This window comes from Lactuca virosa, chromosome 3 (assembly GCF_052849685.1).
Source record: "Lactuca virosa cultivar CGN04683 chromosome 3, Lactuca_virosa_CGN04683_v6, whole genome shotgun sequence".
NCBI lineage: Eukaryota > Viridiplantae > Streptophyta > Magnoliopsida > Asterales > Asteraceae > Lactuca > Lactuca virosa.
In genome coordinates this window covers 267281013-267299342 of record NC_136428.1, presented here as the reverse complement: position 1 = coordinate 267299342, position 18330 = coordinate 267281013, and the positions used below count along the sequence as shown (strand labels likewise).

At 33.4% G+C, this 18330-nt stretch overlaps 1 protein-coding gene across 2 annotated transcripts; it reads right to left on the bottom strand.

Moving 5' to 3' along the window:
• Positions 1-12493: 12493 nt before the first annotated feature.
• On the bottom strand, positions 12494-14869 carry LOC145167183 (basic salivary proline-rich-like protein (DUF1421)). 2 transcript variants are annotated; one of them, XM_079086286.1, is made up of 3 exons: positions 14352-14869; positions 13660-13938; positions 12494-13559 (listed from the first exon to the last, which is right to left on the bottom strand). In XM_079086286.1, exons 1-3 carry the CDS (start codon positions 14640-14642, stop codon positions 12633-12635), a joined length of 1497 nt encoding a protein of 498 aa, XP_078942412.1. In that variant the 5' UTR covers positions 14643-14869; the 3' UTR covers positions 12494-12632. The 2 variants fall into 2 exon arrangements, with proteins under 2 accessions (XP_078942412.1, XP_078942411.1); XM_079086285.1 differs by having other exon boundaries at positions 12494-13577; positions 14352-14866.
• Positions 14870-18330: the final 3461 nt, after the last annotated feature.

Genomic DNA, 18330 nt, shown 5'->3' with positions numbered 1-18330 from the left:
GGTTATACGACTCACAATAGTATAAACTAATCATTTGTTTATGGGATTTCATTTCTTCAAATAGTTTATTTTCATAAACAGAACATACTATACATACTGGTGGTAGCCAGGGTTTCATACAAAACAAACTATGCAAGGGTTTTTGTACAGAATACACACACACTACGATTGGTAGTAACCAGGCATACAAACTAACGTTTTTCCTATACTACAATAGGATACAGTAACAAATATTCATAGTTAATTCTATAATTCCTTAGTTTATGCATCAGGGTTATGTATAAAGAATATTCGATAGAATGTGGAATGTGTGGTTTCCGTCTCATTTCCTGTTCCTTGTTTGGTTGTGGGGTTAGGGCAGATCCACATAATCAACTGTCTGTTCGATATTGGTTTATACGTGACCAGTATGAACTAAGTGTTCATAGAAGGAACTGGTATTATCATGCTTTTATTAAAGAAAATATTGGATTTTCTTGGAAACATACGAACATTTTCACAGATTCATCAACAGATTTTCATTACAAAAACATTGCTTATAAACTCACCAGCTTTATGCTGATACTCTTTCAAAACTGTTTGTGTTCTCAGGAAATCAGTAGACAGGTACCTCTTGAAGTTTTGAGAAGACGGAGTGTATAAAGTCACGTCTTTTACTTTCATTATACTTTTGATGTATAAAAACACGAATCAAACCGATGTATATGTTTTACTTAATCAATGTAATGGTTGTGTTTACTTTGATTACTATGATGCAATTGTTGTGATACTATACATGACGTCATCCACCCCCGAACGTTTCCATCGTTCTGGTTTGGGGGTGTGACAAAATGTTGTTCCTTAACTGGGCAATTATAAAAGCCATTTTCAGGTATGGTGTGAACTATGCAAGAGGCTTATGTGGTCAAGATGGGATTTGTTCCTCTTATGTGTTGAGAGTTAGACATCTAAGGCGCCTTACCAAAATTTAAACAACTAATGAGATTGATGGAGATCTAAATCTCATGTTCAAATTGATGTCTATAGCAAAGGGATAAATGATAAACTGACCTTATACACCAATTGTAGATTTGAGCTTTTTGGGAATTGGGCGTTGATAGAATGGCACAAAAAGTCATATGGTCTTGGGGGCAGTGAAATGTTGCTAGACGTTCACCACTGTCGATATCAGTCTAATATGAGTCTTGCGCAAGTGGGAGATTGAAAGGTCTAGTATGCTCAAGAGTCATATTAAAGTTATATTGTTAAATAACATATGATACTAATGGGTCACACTAACAACAACTTGATACAATTGATTATTTATTAGAAATTGATTTTAATAAATATTCAATAAAACTCTTATAATTGAATTGAAAATTATTTATTTCTAGGAAATAGTTAATTTTCATTAGCAAGTAATATAACATATATTATTTCATACTGTATGAATTAATAAGTTGTGTACAACTTTGTGGACTAGTTAAGCTTTTTTTCTTTTAGGAAAAGACAAAGTTTATATCTTATAAACTTTGAGCTTATAAAATATAAACAAACTCTTCTTTTTATGTGCAATTTCCGAAAAATTGATTAAAGATAAAGAGTATGGGCTTTCCATTAGTTTATTCAAAAGTAATAAAGCATGGGAGACATGTTTATTACATGGGGATATATGTGCTTAAAGTGTTAAGACCTAATGGTTAATACCTTCACTTTATGCATATAAATAAGAAGCTTGCATTCTTGAAATGGTGCTCATTCCTTCTTCCCTACTAGTGGCTGAAACTAGTTTCTTCCCTCTCATTCTCTCTAGTTTTGCTTTGAAGACTTGGAGATTACTTGCTTTCACATGCCCTCCTGAAGTTCATATTGGTTGTGAACTTAAAGCTTAAGGGTTTAAGAGTTTTGGACTAGCAACTACATCAAGTTGAGTCATTGTTGGTGTCTCAAAGGTTCCACATTCTTCATCAACTTCCAAACCTCCCAAGAGGACCCAAAGAACTACAAAGGTTGTTATTTCTTCACTTCTTCTTTGGTTGGTGTTTTAATCTTTCTATAACTTGCAAAATTATCCTTGGTGGGTATAAAATGTTTATCTTATTTCAAAAATTAAAGTCTTCCATTGCCATATTTTTCAAGTTTATGAAACTATTTTTGAACTAAAACCCAACAATTTATATCAGAGCCACCTTGGATGTTAGGTTAGATTTTTTGATTTTTGGAAATCTTAGTTTTTGGATAATATGGATAACTTGTTTTTGTATAAAAATAAGTTCATGCATATTTTCTATGACAACTTTATATTTGTTATTTTATGTGACAAAAGTTACATGCATCTTTTGTCATTTAAAGTTGTCTTTGAAAAACAAAGGTTAATTGATGTGTATATTGATGTATATGATGTGCATTAAACTAGCCAAGGACCAATGTGTTGTTATGTTGTTGTGTTCGTTATTTTTGTTATAAAATGGTTGTGATAATTTATTTATTCATATGATATGTAATAATTAAATAGATTAGCTTTTCTTCGTTATTTTTGTAAAGTAATATATTAGTTTTTAGAATTAGTTTGTTTGTACAAAAATGTAACAAGAAATCAAGTTGGAACCATTTTTGAAGACAAAAAGAGCAATTTTCAAGTCTAAAAGGTGTGCAGGATTTTCAGTGACATTTTCTGAAAAGTGTCGCTAATGTTGTTCACAAAGGGCTGCTGGACTTTTAGCGACAGTTGCTGAAGTTTAGCCTTCAAGAAGTCTTTTCTATCTTTTGCAAGCAATGGGTGTTTACTCAAGTGGGAGATTCTACAACAACATTACAATAATTTTTTTTGGTCCCTTTAAATGTCTCTTTAGGAATGGACTTGGCATTTTTGTATTGGCTCACAAAATGTCATTAGTTGGCTATGTTTATGCACATATCTTTCTATGCATGTTTGTGTTGTTTATTTTATGCAATTATTATGTGTGGTTGATAAATTAGTTTTTCACATGCAAAAATAATTTTGGACAAAATAAACATCACATGGAGTTTGGGTTTTCAAAATTAGACATAAGATGTAACAAGTTATTATTTTAAAAATAAAACCCGGTTTTATAAAATCGTTACTAACGGCAAATTTTGAAATACTCCATTATAAGTTTTAAAATTGTAATTTTTGTAACTTATACAAACTCCATATATATAAGTAATAAAGTGAAGTTTTATTAAAGATATATATGGTTCAAATGCACTCGAAATTAATACCGGTTATTAAAATTGAATTGCGTTAAATTATATAAAAACTAGTTTTTTATATAGAAACTTTAAAAATGATTTTCTTTTGAAAATTGATACCATGGTTTATTATATGCATGTAATAACCATGATAACATATTTTTTAAACTAGAATTATAAAACATATAAATACCCTTATTTTACAAACCTCAAATCTATGCAATCCTTTTGAAAAACACTTGCACGTCTCTTGTATGCACTAGTTCGATAAAGGATACCTAACCGCTTAGTGTTGTGTTTTGATGGTCGGAGTGTCTTTGCGATTTCTATAACCAAGTTATAGGTCGATTACACAAGTTTTACAAATCGGACGATTTGATCATAAATCTTTTTTGATAAAGGATACCTAAGCAAGAGAGTTTCGAGGCATAGATGTGATCAAACATGTCTAATTAAATTTGTTATTAAAGATCCCATAAATCTAGGAACTATATAGCAAGATATAATTGATAATCGATATCTACCGGGTTAAATTCAATTGGATGGGATAAATGATATCTAACCATTTATTTGTTTTGCAACTTGGATGAAGTGTCTTTGCGATTTCTATAACCAAGTTATAGGCCGATTACACAAGTTTTTCAAATTGGACGATTTGATCGGAAATCGTTTTTGATAAAGGATACCTAAGCAAGAGAGTTTCGAGGCATAGATGGGATCAAACATATCTAATTAAATTTGTTATTAGAGATCCCATAAATCTAGGAATTATATAGAAAGATATAATTGATAATCGATATCTACCGGGTTGAATTCAATTGGTTGGGATAAAGGAAATCTAACCATTTATTTTTTTTGCAACTTGGATCCTAGACTTTGATAACTAATGTTTTAGGAAACTAAAAGGGTATTAATTATTGAAGATTAAATTTTGAAAATACTAAATGAATTTTGTAAAAATTTTGTAGTTAAATAATCTATTCTCATTATCATGAATTGTCATTTTCTTTAATGACTTGATGAAACATTAACATTCAATAGATATAACTTCAATGAATAGGTTCATGTCTTAAGAGAAAATCTCGTAAGAGATATGAAATTGTATACACTTAAAGTTCCTAGTCCTAAACTATTTGCTTTGAGCAATAAACCTAAAAAATGATATCAAGTAAAGGCATCATTGTGATGCTAAGGATGCTTCTAACATCATGCTAGGAATAGTTATTCATGACTTCTAGGAAGCCTTGGATAATTTAAACATATATCTGATGATATAACAGGTCAAGAAATATTCCAATAAATACAGTGATATTTTATTTAAAGCTAGTTTAAACATTGGAATAATGCAAGGTTAAAAGAATCACCTTGTGTGATCCAGGAGGCCCATGTTTTATGGACTGAACACCTTTAAGCCCAAGAAACCTACTAAAGTCCACATAGATGGATCTTGTTTCTTTTGTGAAGAAACTGGACACTGGAAGAGGATTTACTCCTCTTATTTGGAAAGAAAGTCTGGAAGAGACTAGTACTTCTTGTATATACTAGATAGAACTCATACTTTTCATATAACACTTAGGTACTTGGTACTTAAATGTTAATCTAATATTTATAAATGGCTTGCAGATATTTACTGAAGAGTACCAGCTGAGCCCAGCTGAGCACAATCAAGTTGGAACTACATTCTCGGAGTTCAGTTTATTATTTATGCTTAGAACATAAATTACTTGTAATGTAAAACAATATTTGTTTTGGAACAATGTATGTTTTAATTTAGCATGTCTAAATTTATGTCTCAGTTATTTTATTCTAATGTTTGATAATTTACTTAGTCATTTTTCATAACGATAATATTCATATTCTGAAATGATTAACTTCTATTTATGAGACTGTATCTCTTAATAGAATTATGAAGTAAATATCAACATTTTATAAATAAAATTAAGTTCTATATGCAAGCACTTTTTGACTTAAACTTGTTTTAAGTCAAACTCATCTTTGACATTGTTATCTTCATTATATAAATAGCATTAACATATTCCAACTTCAAGAAAGGGATCTTTGAAGGCAAATAATGTAGTTTATTTGACATGTGTGAACCTTATTTATATGTAAAGGATTCCTAATGATATTTTCACTAAGGTGTAGAGAAAATAATTAAGGAACTATACACTTTGGTGTATGACTTCCTTTCTAATGAATGTCTGAGATTAAGCACAAGATACCAAATCAACTTTATTAACAACTATAGTAGTTTTAATTATATTTTACATGGTAAAGCATAATTGTTAAATCTTTGTTGAAGGTTTCAAAAGTTGAGATGCAAACCGTTAAGAACCATCTAAGGCCTTAATGATAGTAAAGGATGAATTAAATCTTACTTGGTATTATTTACTTTCTAATCGGTAGAAATGTCCTCCTTTAACCTTTTTGGATAATACTTCAATTACTATTGATTGTATCTTGAATACAAATAATAAGTAGATTAAACATTTTACAAGACTTAGTATGGAAAGGCTCCATCCTCATCTTACTTAATGTTTTATAGATTTGAAGCCGGTGTTGGACTAAAGCTTCTAAACCCAAAATCTACTAAATATATATTTGTGTAATACTCTAAATGTGGCTTAGATTATCATATGCAAACCCACCAAGAATAGGTTCTCTTATTTTTATGAAGGCTAAGTTAGTAAAAAGCAAGCTTCTAATGACAAAGCAAGTGGGAGGTACATGGAACTTGAAGCAGCTCAAGAACCATAACCTTATGTAGTAATAGTTGGAACTAGTTTTAACAAGGATTGTTAAACTTGAATAATATCTATTCACAAACACAATTTGTTTGCATTAGTGGTAGATATCATGTATGACTTGAGAAATGTGGAATCTCTCATTGATGATGTTTTATTGATGGTTTCTGGAAAATCCATCAAGTACCAAGATGCTATGTCAGATCTCGAATCTGATAAATGACTTAGAGTCATGAACATGAGATGTAATCCATGTATGAGAATCAATTATGGGATTGATTAAAATTTATCCCTATAGCAAGGCTAGAAGGAGTAAATGATTCTTCTAGAAAGAATAAATTACATGGATAACCATACACATTTAAAGCAAGACTTGTAGTAAAAGGATTTTCTCATACTCATGTCATTGACTATGGTCCTCATCATACTCATGACATTGACTGTGATCAAACCTTTTTCATAGGTAGCTATGATTAGATCAACAAGGATATTATTTGCTATAAATTCATATTCTTAATATGAGATATAGTAAATAGATTTCAAGAAAGATCGCTTTTCTTAATAGACATCTACTGGAAGATATCTATATAGATTAGCCTGGAGGTTTTCTTAATCCAAGTTATCTTAACAAAATGTGTAGAGCTTGAGATCCACTTGTGGACATAATGAAAACATCTCAATGTCGCAATCATCATTTCATATAAAACCACAAGGTGTGTTTTTATGTCAAAATGGGTAGAACATGTGTGTTTACTAAGAACTAGTGGGAGCATAGTGAAATTCCTAATCTTGTATGAACGAGACATACTTAATCATTTGATATCACATTATGACTAAGCAAGGTCGTTTTCACATTGACTCGGATAATGTTTCTAAAATGAAAGAATTAGGAAGGAGAAGATACATTCTTAGAATGTAAAATCTATAATGTTAAAAGTTTCATGTCTTTATACATATATTGGCAATATCTTGAAAGGGATCAAGACACAAGATTCTTTTGGAGAATTCTTGGCATTGTCATATGGCATCACTTTGAGCTACCCTCAAAAGTACATAACTCATACGCTTGAACTAGATGAAATGATTTATATTCTATTTTCTTGGCAAATGAATTCATCATTTACGCCATATTATGCAAAGGACATGGTATTTGATCATGTTGTAAGCATGTCATAGGATACGAATTGAATACATGGTTAAGTCACTGGATGACTAAAAGAACATTCTAAGAGTACTTTAGAAGAACTAATAGAATGTATATGTGACAATAAGTTTAGAAATGATCTTTTTGGAAAGATCTACACAATATGTTAATTTCTAAACAGATATAAATAATTATGAATTATAATTGGATTTTGACTTCATTATGGAATGAAGAGTAAGTCTTGTTGGAATGAGGTCCAAGCAAAACATAATGACACAATCTACTACAAAATAAGAATACACTACTTTAGAAGTTGAATTCAAATATGATTAGATGAATGAAATCATTGAAAAAATATGTTGATTTCTGCCATTCGAGGATCACATAAGAAATTTTTGTGACTTCGAGAGTATACTTAATCAAGCTAAGAGACTCTATGTCACGAAAGAACACCAACCATATTATCCAAGATATTAAACTATACCTAGAGTAAAGTTAAGTATGGAGATGATGGAATTCACAAAATTCACACAAATTAAATTTTTATAGATCCATTAATAAAGTCATTCTTTTGAGCTAAGTATGAATGGTCACACTTCAGCTATAAGACTTTATGATTCTAGAAATGGATTTTTTATTTGGATTTAGTATTTAGATATTGGAACATTATAACAACAACTATTAGATAATGTTATGATATATTGGGATATAGTCATCACATTAATACTTGTTTTGTTCTATATTAACATGTTTAATCCGTGAATAATGTTATTATTCTAAAAGTTCATAGTCGGTTATAATTGTGGGAGCAATTATGAAATAAGACTAATATGAATTGGATTGGTTGACTCTCACTAGATGAAATTAGGCAAGTGGTTTTAACCAAGTTTCATAGGTACTTGTCAGAGAACTAGTATTAAACTGACCCGCATCAAGATCATCTCATGGATCGCTGTCATAAATGATACTTGATTAAAAGGTACTATCTTTGTATCCTTAACACCTGAGATACATAGTGGGACTTGAGTGTAGGGAGTACTATGCTTCGATATGGTCAAATGTTGTTCCTTAACTGGGCAATTATAAAAGCTATTTTCAGGTATGGTGTGAACTATGCAAGAGGCTTATGTAGTCAAGATGAGATTTGTTCCTCTTATGTGTTGAGAGTTAGACATCTAAGGCGCCTTACCAAAATTTAAACAACTAACGAGATTGATGGAGATCCAAATCTCATGTTCAACATGATGCCTATAGCAAAGGGATAAATGATAAACTTACCTTATACACCAATTGTAGTTTTGAGCTTTTTGGGAATTGGGCGTTGATAGAATGGCCCAAAAAGTTATATGGTCTTGGGGGCAGTGAAATGTTGCTAGATGTTCACCACTGTCTATATCAGTCTAATATGAGTCTTGCGCAAGTGGGAGATTGAAAGGTATAGTATGCTCAAGAGTCATATCAAAGTGATATTGTTAAATAACATATAATACTAATGGGTCACACTAACAACAACTTGATACAATTGATTATTTATTAGAAATTGATTTTAATAAATATTCAATAAAACTCTTACAATTGAATTGGAAATTATTTATTTCTAGTAAATAGTTAATTTTCATTAGCAAGTAATATAACATATATTATTTCATAATGTATGAATTAATAAGTTGTGTACAACTTTGTGGACTAGTTAAGCTTTTTTTCTTTTAGGAAAAGACAAAGTTTATATCTTATAAACTTTGAGCTTATAAAATATAAACAAACTCTTCTTTTTATGTGCAATTTCTGAAAAATTGATTAAAGATAAAGAGTATGGGCTTTCCATTAGTTTATTCAAAAGTAATAAAGCATGGGAGACATGTTTATTACATGGGGACATATGTGCTTAAGGTGTTAAGACCTAATGGTTAATACCTTCACTTTATGCATATAAATAAGAGGCTTGCATTCTTGAAATGGTGTTCATTCCTTCTTCCCTACTAGTGGCCGAAACTAGTTTCTTCCCTCTCATTCTCTCTAGTTTTGCTTTGAAGACTTGGAGATTACTTGCTTTCACATGCCCTCCTGAAGTTCATATTGGTTGTGAACTTAAAGCTTAAGGGTTTAAGAGTTTTGGACTAGCATCTACATCAAGTTGAGTCATTGTTGGTCTCTCAAAGGTTCCATATTCTTCGTCAACTTCCAAACCTCCCAAGAGGACCCAAAGAACTATAAAGGTTGTTATTTCTTCACTTCTTCTTTGGTTGGTGTTTTAATCTTTGTATAACTTGCAAGAAGATCCTTGGTGGGTATAAAATCTTTATGTTATTTCAAAAATTACAAGTCTTCCGTTGCCATATTTTTCAAGCTTATGAAACTATTTTTGAAATAAAACCCAACATAATATTGTATAACTCTTACGAGTGAATTAATAATAAATTAATTAAAATAGGGAATACACTTAGAGGGGGCTAGGGGTAGTAACCTAAACTTAGGTGTGTACCCTATCTGGATTCAACGATGGCCTAATAGGTTGAAAGAGTACCTATAGGATAAGAGCTTAAGCCAATAACAAAGTCGAGTGGTTTTTACAAAAAATCATTCGGTAGATGGTACACTTGCGATGAGACTGTAGTGATGTTGCCAACAATGACGCCAAGATCAAACTGCACTTTTGAGTGGGAGGTATAACGATAAAAATACCAATCTCGAACGACAACACATCGTACTTGTACATGCAATATCGAAGTAGCAAACACAATGAATCGAGGGCAATCGCGCCTCACTTGGTGAAGTGGGTCGAGTCGGTTACGTTAGCAGCGAATGGGGTAAGTACCTTTGGGTAGCGACGATATATAATCGTAATAGCTAAGAATAATGCGATGAATTAAGAGATGAATTAAGTGAATAAATAATATGATGTACAAAGCGATGAATAAAAAATTAGTAGTTATAGTGAAGAATAGTTATTAATAATACTGCAAAGAATAAAAGCGGTGTAAGGTGTAGATTAATACATGTAATGTATATAGCAATGATATGTGTTATGTATGTGAAGGAATGCAATGTATGGTGTAGAAACATTATATGTGTTGATTGTGTGATTGATTGATCTGCATGAGATATGTATGTTTCGTTCCTTATTGTACTTGTGATTGACTCACTAAGTTGTTGCTGACACTTGATCTTGATGTGTTTTACCATGATATTCCTTGTGACGGTATAGGTTTATAGGGAGTGAGGCTTGGTGAGGTGGGGATTTTATTTAGGTAGTTATGTTTTATTATATTCATATCATTTGGACATGTCATGTTGGTCATCATGGAGTTTTGGAACTATCGTATTTCTTTTACATTTTGAGTTGAATGGATTTGGAGTTTTTCGTAACGTTGGTGTTTGTTTAAAAACGTTTAAATAAATTCTTTAGTTGCTAAATTCCTTTAAATGATGTTTTAAAAATAAAGAAAAAATTGGTGGAAATCATGGCTTTATATTATAAATATTAATTATATAGGTTTATGGGTGTTTTGAGTTGATTCTAATTCTTTATTTCTATTCAAGATTATCATGAAGTTGCATCTGATCGATGAATGCTTAATTTTCATCTCCATCTATGGAATTGGGTGTATTGAGAAACCTAACTTCATGAATGAGTTGTAAATCGGCTAGATTGAGTTGTATATTAGTTCCTAGTCATGATAAATTATTCAAATCTAGGATTACTTAAGTATATGTTGATCTATAAGTTTTCTTTGTCATAATTCCATAATTTCCATTTTTTATTGTTTTGGAATTCGTGATTACCATTGGAATTGAATATAATGAGTTAGAAACAAAGTCAAGTGTTAAAACAGGGATTTATAAACTCAAATGAGTAATTCAATGAAAATATAGAATGATTTTGGTTTAATAAAGGATGATTTAAAGTTTTGAATGATTTTGTAACCTCTATGATGGAATAGAATCAACAACTCATATATATGATAGAATTATAATGGAAAAGATGAAATTATGATTTAGCATTTGGCTTATGATTAATATTATACTTGAGATGTGGTTTAGAAGATCTTAGCTAGAAGTCTTAAAGTCTTATTGGAGTTTTTAATAACACCTTGAAGTCATTAATGACTTAAGACATAGTGCATGCTTGATATGTCTATGGAAGCCTAAAATACATGAGATATTAAGAGTTTTGTGTATTAAGTTGTTAAAGGATTAAGAGGTATTTAAATACTAAATCAAGTTATTAGGACTTATTACACTCATAAAAATCATTTAGAAGCTTTGTTTAGGAGAAGGGTTCAATGGGGCCAAAGTGTAATGCCTATATGAAAAAAAAAATTGAAACATGCTAATGAGTCGACCAAAAACACGGTCATGCTTTTCTCTAGGCTTAAGTTACATGGTCGTGTAATCAACTTAAACAAAACTTGAAAAAGTCATAATTTTTGCATATGGAGTCCGATTCAGGTTTCATTTTCGCCGGTGTTCTTCTAAATACATAAGGATGAGCTTTGAATAATAAATTTTCACATGTAAGATTAAGAACTTAATAAGTGACTTAATGGATCAATATGAGGTGTTTGACCCAATTATGTTTATCTTTAGGTTACCACTAAGCTCATCAAGTACTCTAAGAGGAAAATGAAGGATAAGGACTTTCACAGTTGAGGTAAGTACATACCAGATTACATGTCCTTTATTATTACATTTGGAAAAAAAATGGTATTAATTATAACTATGTACTCTTATGTGTTATATTTCCTTTAAGGCATGATTGTGCATTATACACATTTTTAATATGTTTTGAATGAGAAAAATCTATACTCATTTTAAACTTTGATTGAGCATCATATGTGTACATATCATGCTAGGATTAGGTTGAGACTTGTGTGATATCCTAATATGGATAATAGGGACCCTTTCCACCTTTATAAGCTAGATGTGAGATTATTGTAAGCTAAATATGGGCTTAGTTGATAAAAGGAACACTTTCCCTCTGTATAAGCTATAGGTGGCTTATTGTGTCACTGCTACATTTAGTCACATACAATGATATTAAGTCATTTTGCTATATATAATTCCATGTTTATATACACCAATTAATCAAAATGAACCACATTTGTAAATGTGGCATACAAAATGATTAATATATATACTACCATTGCTAATATATATAGTAATCCTCATGATCAATATATATACTAATCCTACCACCATTGCTTAAAGCATAATCTTTAAACTCCATAAATTCTAAAGCGAAATGTTACCAGCCTCAACCCTTCTTCCAATGACATGTTCATCGTTATATAATAATATACAAAAATAAATCTAATAAATTCTAAGGATTTCATCACTAAGAAACCCTCTTCATGATATACCAAAAACTTTTACAATTACAATAACTTGATAAAAGAAAACGTCAAGTAAAATATGAGGTCAGAAATCAGAGTACACATTGATAAATCCAATCATATAACATCCATCAGCCACATTGGTTCAAATTTATGTACATTAATCACAAAATATAATCCCCAAAACAAAACAAAATAATAATAAAAACAGATCAAGTATTAACGACCAAACCAAGCTCTGGGCCCTTGACTTTCAACCCCATCAGTCATCAACTTATCCAACACCACATTCAAGTCAACCGCCTGACCATTTTCAGTCAACTTTCTAACAGTCGCCCTCACTTGCTCTCTCGGGAACCCCATATTAGTAACCTTATCAACCACATCATCAATCGGAACCCTATTCCCACCGCTCCCAGAACCACCACCACCGCCGCCAACTGCCGCCGCGGTAGGAACAGCCTGCGGCAAAATCCTGGCGGTAGGAAGCTGAGAGAATCCACCTCCGCCGCTTCCGCCGCCATGGGATTTTACGGGTGACCCGCTGCCATACTGAGAACCAGAACCAGAGCCAGAGCCAGAACCAGGACCACCGTAATTGTAAGGCTCGTTAAACCCAGGTGATGGCCCGTACTGGCCGGAAAAACCTGACCCGGATGGATTATTGTTAAACTGTGGTGGAGGTGGGCCGCTGCCGCCAGGTTGCCGGAAACTCGGTGGATAAGATAAATACGGTGGTTCTTCGGAATGAGGGGGATTAGGGTTAGGGTTAGGGTTATGGTGTTGCAGGGACATTGGCGGTAGTTGAGAGTATTGATATTGTGGCTGTGGTGATGGCGGTGAGAGCTTAGGCGGTGGCGGCAGTTGGTACTGCTGTGGTTGTGGTGGTGGTTCAGCGGTTTGACCGGGCGGTGGGTAGTAAGAATCATGCTGTGGAATGGACATGATGTTCGCCGGAAATTGGGGTGGTGGATGGTGGATGGGAGGTGGCGGAGATGGAAGCGCCGCCTGCTGCTGCAATGATCCCATATGGCCGGAAATTTGGGGTTCTGGTTGTGGTGGTGGTGGTGGTTGCTCGGGTTTTGAAATTTGTACTTGTGATAGCTGCAGCTGAGTCTCCAGTATTTCTTGCTTATCTTTCACAACCTGTACACCTGCGTGTACCTTTTGAGAAAAGTACAATACATGACATGACATAACAGAACAGATAGTAGAACTGTAGAAGTATAGTGTGTAAATGGTTTACCTCTCTGATTATGTTTTCAATCTGCCTTAATTTCCCATCAGTGTTTCCATGATTGTTACCAACAGATGTTCTTAAATCATCAACAGAGTTCTCAAGGTTCCTAGATCTGCTCTCTAGTTGAGAAATTCGTGCACTGACACCTTCCAAAGCATGCATCAGATTATCAGCGTGTTTTTTCATTGTTCTATCAATCTCTGATATCAAAGCTGCATCGATGACACTATGATCGTTCTTCATAATCACCTTAGAGGGTTCAACAGAATCAAGAGAACCATAGTTCTGTACATGCAAAAAAAAGTAAAAATGATGAATTTCATCTCATAGCAGGAAGAAATGTAATTCATAGACTAGTTTGTAAAATCTATTCTGCTTGTGTGCTTGTTTGATTGTTAATTCAACATTCAAAGGAAACTTCTGTAACATAATTTTATCGATCAATAGGAATTTCGTGGTTATCACTTTCATCGATTATTCAACCAAAAGGAAGTTAAAGTATCATATCCTACGCATATCGAAGTTTTAACGAAGCTAGAGCATAGTCAATTGCAAGAAAATCTACTCCAACAGATGGTTTTTAGTCTTCTAGAACTATTAACGATAAATCACTGAAACAACACTTCTGAAACCACAAAATTTAAACAGGATAAAAGCGGAAACAGCAAGAGGAAACGAAATTGAAGTAACCGACTTACTCGGGTGCCAAAATTAATCTTAGATTCAGCTGACGCCCAAACCCTAGCTCCACCACTGCTACTAGATTCAAAATTGGAAGGCTGAGATGATACGATCGGACGGATTGGCTGGAAGTCATAGCTAGGTAGGATCTCATCGGTCTTATCACCGCCGCCAACTACGACGTCTTGTTGATCGTCTTCTTGAGGAGGTTGATTGTTCAGATCCATGAAATCTTTTTCTGCGTTATTTTTATTTTGCGAGCTCGATAGATCCATGATCTGCTTGTCCATAAACGGTGATGTATTCATTTACTGGTGTTTTCACCGATTCACGAGCATTTCAAATCGATTATATCGGAAGGAACTGATTATGAGCTCAAGCAAACAGTTCGACAGAGAACTCCAGAAAGGAATCTGATTCCGCAATTGGCATAGAGAAGTCTTTGATCGGAAGATGCGATGGGAGATATGGAATGGTGTTTCCCCCTTTGATGAAGCAGAAGAAGACTATAGTTGCTTCAGGAAGATGATCAACCCGTATTGGGCTTGTATAGTTAGACTAGACTCTAGAGTGGAGCGGAGCGGAATTTCGAGATAATTAAGCCGGCCCATTATAGAACCCGGTTGAATGAAAAAAAAAAACACTATTGTAATGAATTTACCAAAAAAAAAAACCTCGTAGATGAGCTCAGGCTTAAAAGACGATTTTTTTATTAAGACATTATACTTTGAAAACTCAATTATAACATTCTACTATATAATGTTGTATATATAAATTGGGAAAAGTTCAATAGAGAACCATAATTATTGGTTCTTCAAGGAACCAAATCTTTTTTTCAATTTCTAGAGCTTATTCTTCATCGAAAAAAAAATATAAAAATATATAAATTCATATATTAACATTGTGAATGTGCAAAATCTTTTTCGGATTCACCGTGTGAATCCGGATTCACATTGTGAATTTTCAAAGATTTACATTGTGAATTTGACGTAAAAAAAATCGAATTTGATATTATTGGAAAAATGATAAAAAGTTATGAATTTCTGTATTTTTAGTTTTTTTTATTTATAAAAAATAAGTTCTAAAAGTTGAAAAAAAAATTGATTCCTTGGTTAGTTATGGTTCTCTATTGAATCTCACCCTATATAAATTTATATATTTTTTTTAATTTCCCTATCTCACGAGTCGAACCAAGTTCATTTGTAGGATTGTTTGCCTACAAAAAACATCAAATTGTAAGACATCATGTTTTAAAAAGTAGAAATAATGTTGTCTTGATGTTTCAATTTTTATGTTTTAATTAAGAGATATGAACACCGTCGTCAACTGTCTACATGAAGTAAAAAACAGAATGAAAAAAAAAGATGCATTTTTTCACATTTACCACACCATAATTAAAAGTCCAAAAGCTCATCACAACCAACCAATATAACCTCTAAATTTAATTTCCTCACCTGGAAGAGGGCATTTTGGGAACTTTTAAACAAAATATGTAACAATTGACCTGACATGCAACCACTTGCTTTTCATGTCTATTTCAAAGCTTATATGTATATCAATATCAGTGAGATCAAGTAAAAGCTGCATATTTGAAAGGACAAAGCTTGAAAAAAACAAACAGAAGTTGCCTATACAGAAATTGAAATTAATAAACATACACATAATGCCAACTAAAGATATTGTAAAATGGCAAACATATTTTACTCACACATGCAATATGCTTTATTTTTTTAATCACAATATCAATGTACTTACACTTTTCTCTATTGATACCAGATATGTGTAACTTGTTACTTGTTACTTGTAAAATATCAACAAAAGGAATATAGTTATTTTTTTGAGAAGATCCTAAGAATCAGTAGTTAAATCAAAGTATTCCACGTTTTATTATAACCTGCAACAGTAGCAACTTGTTGTAGAAGCAGAGTATCTAACATAACATCAATCAGTATTATGCAATCTCATGAATTTTGTTATATGTTGAACTTCAAATTTCAGAAAATAATACATGCTAAATGTGACTTGAGCATTTGGATCATGTTCATGGAGCATTTGGAGCAGTTGGAACTCAATGGAGCACTTGGGGTTCATGGAGCATGTGACAAAGTAACGAATCATCTGAGAAATAAACGGATTGTCTGACAAAGGAACGAATCAAGTGTCCAAGGAACAGATCATACAGAAGGGGGTTTGGAGCACCTGGAAGAGGTTTGGAGCACTTGGGAGTGATATGGAGCAACAAGGGAACCTTGTTGGCCATATGTTGAAGGGATGGGCCAAGAAGGTTGTTGTTGCGCCAAGAGAATTCCTTCTTGTGCCATTATGCTCCCTCTTGCGCCATGAGGATCCCTCTTGCGCCATGGGGTACTCCTGTTGAGCCATGAAGTATAATCTTGCACCATGCATGGCCTTGTTGTGCCATGTATGTTCCTGTTGCGTCAAGGTTGTGTTGTTGCTTCAATCTTGATCTTCTTGTGCGACACTTGAAGCCTGTTGCGCCATCCATACACTTGTTATGCCATCATGGTGCAAGTTGAACCATCTTGGTCCGTGATGAGCCAAGTATGCTATGAAGTCCTCTATGGTGCTCAAGATCATTCAAGGATGCTTAGAAGTTGGTATTGCTCGAGGATTACACCATTTTGTGCCACCATGATGGATGTTGGGCCATTAGTGTTCATGATGCACCACTTGTACATCATGATGCTCCACTATGGCTCAAGGTGCTCCATCATGTGTGTTGCTGATGCTCATGGGTTGTATGACATCGAAGAATGTTCTAGAAGATGTTGCATGGCGGAATATGATTGGTTGTCACCACTCATGGGCCTATGGGCCAATAGGCTTGGCCCATTAGGGTTTTAGGTCTGATCCCTCAAGTATAAATAAGGATGAATGCAGATTCATTTGAAGTATCTTGCGTCTTGTATCTTGTACCCTTAGTGATTAGGGCAAATCTATGGTGAATTGTACTTGTAACCTCTGCTTGAGAGCTTTGAAATAAAGAATACTCCCCTCCTGCCCGTAGACATAGGTCACCTTGTCCGAACCACGTAAATATTGTGTCTTTGTGTGCTTATAGTTTTGCTTGTTATTTGCATTACTTCCTAACAAGGGTCATTAGAACATGGCAAGTTGCATCAGATTTGTTCTGAATCTTGAAAAGTATCGTCTGTTTTCCTTAACAAGTGGTATCATAGTTGTGGTTGGTGTTCTGTTGATTAAAGATGGCATCTTACAAGTTCGATTTGGAGAAGTTCAATGGTTCGAATGATTTCACTTTATAGAAGGTGAAGATGAAGGATCTTCTAGTTCAACAAGGATGTGTATCGACACTAGAAGGAGAAGCAAAACTGCCAAAGGACATGGCGGCTGAAAGGAAGGCGGATATTCTTGAAAGAGAGCATAGTGTTATTCTATTGAGTTCGACAGACGAAGTACTGAGAGAGGTCGTGGATCAAACGAGTGTCGATGGGCTTTGGAAGAAATTGTGTGACAAGTATCGGAACAATTATCTGACGGACAGGCTATACCAAAAGCAACTTTTGTATGCTCTTAGGATGTCGCAAAGTGTCGAAGTGAAGGATCATATGGACAAGTTCAATAGGATCATCTTGGACCTACAAGGTGTGAATGTAAAGCTTGAAGATGAAGATCAAGCACTTATCCTCTTATGTTCACTGCCGAATTTTTATGAGAATTTCGTTGATACCATGTTGTATGGTAGGACAACTATTACTGTGAATGATGTGAAGGATCCTTTGTTGTCCAAGGAACTGAAAACAAAAGTTTCAGTTAGAGAAGTAGTTCCTAGTTTCGGTTTGTTCGCAGGCAGACGAAGAACATCGAATAGAGGTGGAGGTAACAAAGGTAAGTCAAGTTCCGTATCTAAAGCCAACATCAAATGTTATAATTGCAGGGAAAAGGGTCATCTCAAAAGAGATTGCCCATTGCTGAAGAAAGGTAATAATGGTGTTGGACCAAGCAACAACAATG

Coding starts and splice junctions, on each gene's coding strand:
- LOC145167183 (XM_079086285.1), bottom strand. CDS start 14,642: ATGAATACATCACCGTTTATGGACAAGCAGATCATGGATCTATCGAGC. Junction 13,939..14,351: donor AGATTAATTTTGGCACCCGA/GTAAGTCGGTTA, acceptor TTGCATGTACAG/AACTATGGTTCTCTTGATTC. Junction 13,578..13,659: donor TTGAAAACATAATCAGAGAG/GTAAACCATTTA, acceptor TTTTCTCAAAAG/GTACACGCAGGTGTACAGGT.